The sequence below is a fragment of the Palaemon carinicauda genome, chromosome 12 (assembly GCF_036898095.1).
Source record: "Palaemon carinicauda isolate YSFRI2023 chromosome 12, ASM3689809v2, whole genome shotgun sequence".
Classification (NCBI taxonomy): Eukaryota; Metazoa; Arthropoda; class Malacostraca; order Decapoda; family Palaemonidae; genus Palaemon; species Palaemon carinicauda.
Genome location: NC_090736.1, coordinates 149156421 through 149166420, shown reverse-complemented (window position 1 = coordinate 149166420; position 10000 = coordinate 149156421). Strand labels below are relative to the sequence as shown.

Sequence of the window (10000 nt, the reverse complement as noted above, 5' to 3'; positions counted from 1 at the left end):
TACCTATCAGGCCATAATGTAATTTATCTTTCTTTTTTTCTGATGATTAACATCTGTAAGTAGTTTTGGAATACATCTGTTTGTGTTAGTGCTCTAGGAAAAAAATAATTTTTCTCCCTTATTTTGTCATATATTCTCCCTTGACAGCTACACAGGAACAGGACCTCAGGAATTAGTCATCTTGTTTCTCTTCTTACCCCCAGGAATTAGTCATCTTGTTTCTCCTCTTTCTTGACAGGTACACAGGAACAGGACCTCAGGAATTAGTCATTTTGTTTCTCTTCTTACTTGACAGGTACACAGGAACAGGACCTCAGGAATTGGTCATCTTGTCTCTGTTCTTACTTGACAGGTACACATGAACAGGACCTCAGGAATTGGTCTTCTTGTTTCTGTTCTTACTTGACAGGTACACATGAACAGGACCTCAGGAATTGGTCTTGTTTCCGTTCTTACTTGACAGGTACACAGGAACAGGACCTCAGGAATTAGTCTTCTTGTTTCTCTTCTTACTTGACAGGTACACAGGAACAGGACCTCAGGAATTGGTCATCTTGTTTCTGTTCTTACTTGACAGGTACACATGAACAGGACCTCAGGAATTGGTTTTCTTGTTTCTGTTCTTACTTGACAGGTACACATGAACAGGACCTCAGGAATTGGTCTTGTTTCCGTTCTTACTTGACAGGTACACAGGAACAGGACCTCAGGAATTAGTCTTCTTGTTCCTCTTCTTACTTGACAGGTACACAGGAACAGGACCTCAGGAATTAGTCTTCTTGTTTCTCTTCTTACTTGACAGGTACACAGGAACAGGACCTCAGGAATTAGTCTTCTTGTTTCTCTTCTTACTTGACAGGTACACAGGAACAGGACCTCAGGAATTAGTCTTCTTGTTTCTCTTCTTACTTGACAGGTACACAGGAACAGGACCTCAGGAATTAGTCTTCTTGTTTCTCTTCTTACTTGACAGGTACACAGGAACAGGACCTCAGGAATTAGTCTTCTTGTTTCTCTTCTTACTTCACAGTTATCTAGGTAGTGGACTCCTAAAATTAATTTTGTTTATCATCTTGCTTCATAGTTAGCCAGGTATTGAACCCTTGGATAATTTTTATTTTTTTTCACAGCTATCCAGCTACTGAACCGATGAATTAATGTTTTCTTTTTTTCTATCTTCACAGTTATTCAGTCATTGAACCCCTGGATTATTGTTTTTTCTCACAGTTATTCAGGTATTGAACCCCTGAATTAATGTTTTTTTCTTCACAGTTATCCAGGAATTGAACCTCTGAATTAATGTTTTTTTCTTACCTCACAGTTGTCCAGGTATTGAACCTCTGAATTAATGTTTTTTTTTTCTTCACAGTTGTCCAGGTATTGAACCTCTGAATTAATGTTTTTTTTCTTACCTCACAGTTATCCAGGCACTGGACCCCTTGAATTAATGTTTTTTCTCACAGTTATCTAGGTATGGAACCCTTGAATTAATGTTTTTTTTTTCTTCACAGTTATCCAGGTATTGAACCTCTGAATTAATTTTTGTTTTCTTCACAGTTGTCTAGGCACTGGACCCCTTGATTTAATGTTTTTTTTTATCCGCTTACTTCACAGGTATCGAACCATTATAAGTATTATTTTTTTTTTTTTTTTTCCAACAGGTCGCCAGGTACGAGATCCATAGAATTACTCGACCTCTATCTATTCTTTTTTTTTTTTTTTTTTTGTATTAACAGGTACTCACTGACTACTACTCAGTTAATTAACTTCTTTAATTGATCCTCTTCTCATCTCTTTTTTCATAACAGGTCACCATGAAATTAATCAACCTTTTTTTTTTCTTTTTTTAACATCTACTCACTGACTACTACTTAAGTAATGGACTTCTATAATTGATCCTCTTCTTCTCTCTTTTTCCATCACAGGTCGCCAGGTACTGGACCTCGCCAATGTCCGTGGCCGTCTTCACCCCTGACGTGGAGTACGCCATCGCCAGAGCCTACCTCACCTACCTCGTCACCTGTTTTCCCTTTCTGGGTGAAAAGGTGACGTTCCATTTCACCTACCCTCGGGACCACCTGCCCAGGGACATTCCTCTCGTCATCGACCACCTGGAGGGCAAGTGCGACCAGCCACTCGCCGTTCTGAAGGAGCTCCTGAAGCAGAGGAATTCCAAGGTAGGTCAAAGGGCCTGAGTTCTGACAAAAAAAAAAAATAAATAAATATATATATATATATATATATATATATATATATATATATATATATATACATATATATATAATTCATAGTTGTTGATAACAAAATTTATTGTGTGTGTTTTTTTTTAAAGAAAAAAAATGCTCCTTATAATTAATCATTGTTAATAAAATTGATTGTGTGTGTTGTGTGCAAGTGTTGTTTAGAAGACTATAATCATTTTACTTTGTGGAATTGATCGTTAAGAATTGTTTATTAGCCGGTTTTCAATGTCAGGTATATATTTTTTTGTTTATTGATAAATAAGGGATAGACGGATATACGTTTAACGAAAGAAGTCTCTCCATAATAATCTCTGGCACCGTCGTTCACTTAGTTCGTTATTCATGCTGCATAAGATTTTTCATAATTCTGACCATCCATTACGTTCAGATCTTCCTGGACAGTTCCATCCTTTTCGTAATATTAGGTAATTTCCTTTACTTTGATGGCTGCTTTTCCGGTCCCATATAGCAGGGGAACTCCGTTCTCTACAGGACCTCCACTGTTGTTTTACCTTGTTCGTTCACAGTATTTATCTTTTCAAATCACATATTGTTCATTTACTGATAAATCGTCACTGTCAAAAGACTCATGAAATAAGAAAGTCTTCAGTTTCCTCTTGAAAGCCTTAATGTCTTCAATCATTCGAATGTTTCGTGGGAGCTTATCATAGTCTCGGGGCCTCATATTTAAAGGCTCTGGAGCCTAAAGTGGACATAAATCTAGGTTCCAACAGTTTGAAGCCATCTGTAACTATTCTCGTGTCGACACGATTTGTTGGCTGCGTAATATGTAGCAATTCTCTTAAGTATATTGGACGGCCGGTTCTGATAACTTGGTGGGTTATTGTACATATTTTAAATTCAATTCTCGCTTTAATCGGCAGCCAGTGTAAATCAATTAGTATAGGGGTGATCCTTTCTCTAGGTGTGACACCTTTTATCAGTCTTGTTCCTCTGTTTATTATGTTTTGTAATTTCTTAAGTTGGACTTTCGGTAAATTGTAGTCGATAGAGTTGCAGTAGTCAATCCTGGTAATAACACAGTTTATCACAAGTTTCTTAACAGAATTTTCGCCCAGGTACTCTTTTATAAACGTAATATTTCTTAGATGATAACCAACACTTTATTACATTATTTATTTGGGCATTTAGAGACAGGTTACAGTCAAGAAATACACCTAGATCTCGAACTTTACTAGATATCGGCACCGAGTCATTATTTATGTTCAATTGAATATCAATTAAGTTTCTCACGCTGTTTCTCTTGCCCACCACCATGAATTCAGTTTTGTTCTCATTTAATTTTAGTTGCTTAAATGTCATCCATTCTCTATGCAGTTAATTCTAATAGCCAGGCCTTCTCCATCATGAGGGTCAATACTACACAGTATTCTAGAAGTTTTATTCCAGCTGTGACCAAGATGTGGAATGATCATCCTAATCGGGGAGTTGAATTGGTGAAACTTCAAGAGTTCAAACTTGCAGCAGTTGCCTTTATGTTGAACACTCTGACATTAGTCTCGTTTTTAATAGTTTCTCTATGAAATTTTGTTTGTGTTCTTAAAATTTTTTTTTTTCGAATTGTTCGTTACTTCTCTTGTAGTTTATTTACTTCCTTAGGCTTATAGAATTCTGTTTTTCCAACCAGGGTTGTTGGTTAGCTATAATAATAATAATAATAATAATAATAATAATTAATAATAATAATAATAATAATAATAATAATAATAATAATAGTGATAATAATAATAATAATGATGATGATGATGATGATGATAATAATACTCAAATTGATGATTGATTGATTGATTTAAAGTTTTCAGGCATTAAATCAATCAATCAATCATCAATTTGAGTATTATTATCATCATCATCATCATCATTGTTATTATTATTATTATTATTATTATTATTATCATTATCATTATCATTATCATCATTATTATCAAATTGATGATAATAATAATAATAATAATAATAATAATAATAATAATAATAATAATAATAATTGTGTGTTAGTTTATGTGAATTTTGCTTAAAACAAACAAATCCTTCCACTGTTTAAAATCCATCATTAGGAATTAAAGAATCGATCGTATGTGTTTGTGTTTGCCAAGACAAAAAAAAAAAAAACCGAGAGTGGAAGATGAGGCAAATGCATTGTGGTGGCTCTCTTGCATTTTAGATGAGGCCTCACCAGTGGAAGCCTCTTACGGTTTCAACATAAGTTGAATTTTGAATGGGACGAAAGAAGCGGCGATGGTGTTACTAAACCCCCCCCCCCTCCCTCCCCGACTTTCATCTCAAATGAATTCGCTTTAAAAAGGATCTCTTTTGTAAGCCCTTGATGGACCGCAGGGTGAGCGCGAATTTGTCTTTCATTATATCAGTCATTGTGCAAGTGAGAGTAGTATGTATGATACATATTTCGGGAGTGATATGTATTGAGTTGTATCGATTGCAACGTCTATAGCAGGAGCACCCAAGGGGTACATGTACCCCCAGAGGTACATTTTTACTCTTCAGGGGTACATTGCATCTGAAAGGATAGCCAGTAGTAATATATATGATGTAATCTACAGTAAGATTGAAAGAATCACAATATCAATTTCATTATTTTTCTTTTTCATCCTCAATTTTTGGGGGTACACAGGAATCAATAGAAATGCACTATGGGTACAGAAAAGAACACAAAGGTTGGGAACATATGTTTTAAAGGTTTAAAGGTCACGCATGAATGGCAGAGGCAAGGGACAGGGACATTGCCCTAGTAAGCAGGACAATGCCCTAGAGACTGACCATATATTATATGATCAGTACCCAAGCCCCCTTTCTGTGGTCATTGTGTTCTTGTTTTTTATTTATTTATTTAGTATCAGGGAGGCTTCCGGGTCCGAACCAAATTGACTGATCTCTGACATAGGAAGAACGTCAGATTTTTCAGCAAATGTTACATGATACAAAACCAAGGGATTTTAGAGTCTGTAACGGTTACAGCAAGTGCCAAGTAAAAACACGTTTTCCTCTCTTAATATTTACTTTGGAAAGACATAAGGTAGTAGGTTGGCTAGGGCACCAACCGCCCGTTGAGATACTACCGCTAGAGAGTTATGGGGTCCTTTGACTTACCAGACAGTAATACATAGGTCCCTTCTCTCTGGTTACGGTTCTTTCCTTTTGCCTACACAGACACCGAATAGTCTGGCCTATTCTTTATAGATTCTCCTCTGTCCTCATACACCTGACAACACTGAGATTATCAAACTATTCTTCTTCTCTGAAGGGGTTAAGTACTGCACTCTAATTTCAGTGGCTACTTTCCTCTTGGTAAGGGTAGAAGAGACTCTTCAGCTATGGTAAGCAGCTCTTCTAGGAGAAGGACACTTCAAAATCAAACCATTGTTTTCTAGTCTTGGGTAGTGCCATAGCCTCTATAACATGGTATTCCACTGTCTTGGGTTAGTGTTCTCTTGCTTGAGGGTACACTCGGGCACACTGTTGTATCTAGTTTCTCTTCCTTTTGTTTTGTTATAGTTTTTAAAGTTTATATAGGAAATATTCATTTTAATGTTGTTACTATTCTTAAAATATTTTATTTTTCCTTATTTCCTTTCCTCACCGGGCTATTTTGCCTCTTGGAGCCCCTGAGCTTATAGCATCCTGCTTTTCTAACTAGGTTTGTAGCTTAGCATTTGATAATAATAATAATGATAATATAGTATGATAAAACTGAGCTTTGAAACATTTAACAGACAATCGATATACGAATAGATATTTCCTTTTTATTTATTTCCTCACAGGGCTATTTTCCCTGTTGCAGCCCTTGGGCTTGTAGATTTCTGCTTTTCCAATTAGGGTTATAGCTTAGCAAGTAATAATATTAATAATGATAATTCATTACTTCTCTTATAGCGTTTAATTATTTCCTTATTTCTTTAATGCACTAGGCTGTTGTCCCTGTTGATTCCCTAGGCCTTATAGCATTCTGTTTTCCCATTTAAGGTTGTAGTTTAGCTAATAATAATAATAATAATAATAATAAGTGGTAGTCATTAAGAGAAAATCCCTATATCGCAATCTGTTGGACGGGAGTTCGAGCCCCAATAGTTGTTAATATTGTATGGTACTTCACTGACATAGCGACGTTTGGATTGGGTGTTCGTGAGACTTTCTGCCACTCATGAACTACCTTTAAATTCTCTAAAACCTTCAATTAGTACCTGTCTTAAAACCCAAAGTCGTTTAGTGCAATTCTAACATGTTTCGAAATCTGTAGTCATTAGGTACAATATTTACATGTCCCATAACTCAAAGTTGTTTAACTATAGTCACAAAGTGCGAAGTTTACCCATCCTAAATTTGTAGTTATTCAGTGCAGCCCATACATGTTATTAGGTGCATATTATATATATATATATATATATATATATATATATATATATATATATATATATATATATATATATACATGTCCTTAAAACCGTATTTTGAGGTCCGGTTCATACATGTCCTAAAAACCTATAGACATTAGAGTCAATCTGTATGTCCTAAAACGTTAGTCATTATGTGCAATCACTACATGTCCTAAAAGTTGCAGACATTTGATGCAGTTCGTACGTTCTCTAAAGGTTGTAGACATTTAGTGTAATCCGTACATGGTCTGAAGGTTGTAGACATTTGGTGTAATCTGTACATGATTTAGAGGTTGTAAACATGTGGTGTAATCCATACATGTTTTGAAGGTTGCAGACATTTGGTGCAATCAATACATTTCATTAAGAATTAGACATTTGGTGTAATCCGTACATGTACTGAAGGTTGTACACATTTCGTGCAATCAGTGCATTTCCTAAATGTTGTAGGTATTGGATGTAATCCGTACATGTTCTGTAGGTTGCAGACATTTGGTGTAATCCGTTCATGTTTTGAAGGTTGTAGAGATTTGGTATAATCCGTACATTTCCTAAAAGTTGTAGGCATTTGGTGTAATCCGTACATGTTCTGTAGGTTGCAGACATTTGGTGTAATCCGTTCATGTTTTGAAGGTTGTAGAGATTTGGTATAATCCGTACATTTCTTAAAAGCTGTAGGCATTTGTGTAATCCGTACATGTTCTGTAGGTTGCAGACATTTGGTGTAATCCGTTCATGTTTTGAAGGTTGTAGATATTTGGTATAATCCGTACATTTCCTAAAAGTTGTAGGCATTTGGTGTAATCTGTACATGTTCAGTAGGTTGCAGACATTTGGTGTAATCCGTTCATGTTTTGAAGGTTGTAGATATTTGGTATAATCCGTACATTTCCTAAAAGTTGTAGGCATTTGGTGTAAGCCGTACATGTTCTGTAGGTTGCAGGCATTTGGTGTAATCAGTACATTTCCTAAAAGTTGTAGGCATTTGGTGTATTCGTACATGGTTTGAACGTTGTTGACGTTTGGTGCAATCAGTACATTTCCTAAAAGTTGTAGGCATTTGGTGTAATCCGTACATGGTTTGAAGGTTGTAGGCGTTTGGTGCAATCAGTACATTTCCTAAAAGTTGTAGGCATTTGGTGTATTCCGTACATGGTTTGAACGTTGTTGACGTTTGGTGCAATCAGTACATTTCCTAAAAGTTGTAGGCATTTGGTGTATTCCGTACATGTTTTGAAGGTTGTAGGCGTTTGGTGCAATCAGTACATTTCCTAAAAGTTGTAGGCATTTGGTGTATTCCGTACATGGTTTGAACGTTGTTGACGTTTGGTGCAATCAGTACATTTCCTAAAAGTTGTAGGCATTTGGTGTATTCCGTACATGGTTTGAACGTTGTTGACGTTTGGTGCAATCAGTACATTTCCTAAAAGTTGTAGGCATTTGGTGTAATCCGTACATGTTCTGTAGGTTGCAGACATTTGGTGTAATCCGTTCATGTTTTGAAGGTTGTAGAGATTTGGTATAATCCGTACATTTCTTAAAAGCTGTAGGCATTTGTGTAATCCGTACATGTTCTGTAGGTTGCAGACATTTGGTGTAATCCGTTCATGTTTTGAAGGTTGTAGATATTTGGTATAATCCGTACATTTCCTAAAAGTTGTAGGTATTTGGTGTAATCTGTACATGTTCAGTAGGTTGCAGACATTTGGTGTAATCCGTTCATGTTTTGAAGGTTGTAGAGATTTGGTATAATCCGTACATTTCTTAAAAGCTGTAGGCATTTGGTGTAATCCGTACATGTTCTGTAGGTTGCAGACATTTGGTGTAATCCGTTCATGTTTTGAAGGTTGTAGATATTTGGTATAATCCGTACATTTCCTAAAAGTTGTAGGTATTTGGTGTAATCTGTACATGTTCAGTAGGTTGCAGACATTTGGTGTAATCCGTTCATGTTTTGAAGGTTGTAGATATTTGGTATAATCCGTACATTTCCTAAAAGTTGTAGGCATTTGGTGTAATCTGTACATGTTCAGTAGGTTGCAGACATTTGGTGTAATCCGTTCATGTTTTGAAGGTTGTAGATATTTGGTATAATCCGTACATTTCCTAAAAGTTGTAGGCATTTGGTGTAAGCCGTACATGTTCTGTAGGTTGCAGGCATTTGGTGTAATCAGTACATTTCCTAAAAGTTGTAGGCATTTGGTGTATTCGTACATGGTTTGAAGGTTGTAGACGTTTGGTGCAATCAGTACATTTCCTAAAAGTTGTAGGCATTTGGTGTAATCCGTACATGGTTTGAACGTTGTTGACGTTTGGTGCAATCAGTACATTTCCTAAAAGTTGTAGGCATTTGGTGTAATCCGTACATGGTTTGAAGGTTGTAGACGTTTGGTGCAATCAGTACATTTCCTAAAAGTTGTAGGCATTTGGTGTATTCCGTACATGGTTTGAACGTTGTTGACGTTTGGTGCAATCAGTACATTTCCTAAAAGTTGTAGGCATTTGGTGTAATCCGTACATGGTTTGAAGGTTGTAGACGTTTGGTGCAATCAGTACATTTCCTAAAAGTTGTAGGCATTTGGTGTATTCCGTACATGGTTTGAACGTTGTTGACGTTTGGTGCAATCAGTACATTTCCTAAAAGTTGTAGGCATTTGGTGTAATCCGTACATGGTTTGAACGTTGTTGACGTTTGGTGCAATCAGTACATTTCCTAAAAGTTGTAGGCATTTGGTGTATTCCGTACATGGTTTGAACGTTGTTGACGTTTGGTGCAATCAGTACATTTCCTAAAAGTTGTAGGCATTTGGTGTAATCCGTACATGGTTTGAAGGTTGTAGACGTTTGGTGCAATCAGTTCATTTCCTAAAAGTTGTAGGCATTTGGTGTATTCCGTACATGGTTTGAACGTTGTTGACGTTTGGTGCAATCAGTACATTTCCTAAAAGTTGTAGGCATTTGGTGTAATCCGTACATGGTTTGAAGGTTGTAGACGTTTGGTGCAATCAGTACATTTCCTAAAGGTTGTAGGCATTTGGTGTATTCCGTACATGTTTTGAAGGTTGTAGACGTTTGGTGCAATCAATACATTTCCTAAAGGTTGTAGGCATTTGGTGTATTCCGTACATGTTTTGAAGGTTGTAGACGTTTGGTGCAATCAGTACATTTCCTAAAAGTTGTAGGCATTTGGTGTATTCCGTACATGTTTTGAAGGTTGTAGGCGTTTGGTGCAATCAGTACATTTCCTAAAAGTAGTAGTCATTTGGTGTAATCAGTACATGTTCTGAAGATTTAGACACTTGGTGCCATCTCTATATGATCTGAAGGTTGTAGAGATTTGGTGTA

The 10000-nt window shown here is 36.4% G+C and overlaps 1 protein-coding gene across 5 annotated transcripts in view; it reads left to right on the top strand.

Annotated features, from left to right (window-relative positions):
• The window catches only part of LOC137651323 (beta-1,4-glucuronyltransferase 1), a 700820-nt gene that overhangs the window by 455891 nt on the left and 234929 nt on the right, over window positions 1-10000 (top strand). For all 5 annotated transcript variants that reach the window (XM_068384602.1, XM_068384600.1, XM_068384604.1 and 2 more), the window contains exon 3: window positions 1926-2177. In XM_068384602.1, the coding sequence (XP_068240703.1) occupies window positions 1926-2177 (252 nt within the window). The remainder of the gene's footprint in view (window positions 1-1925; window positions 2178-10000) is intronic.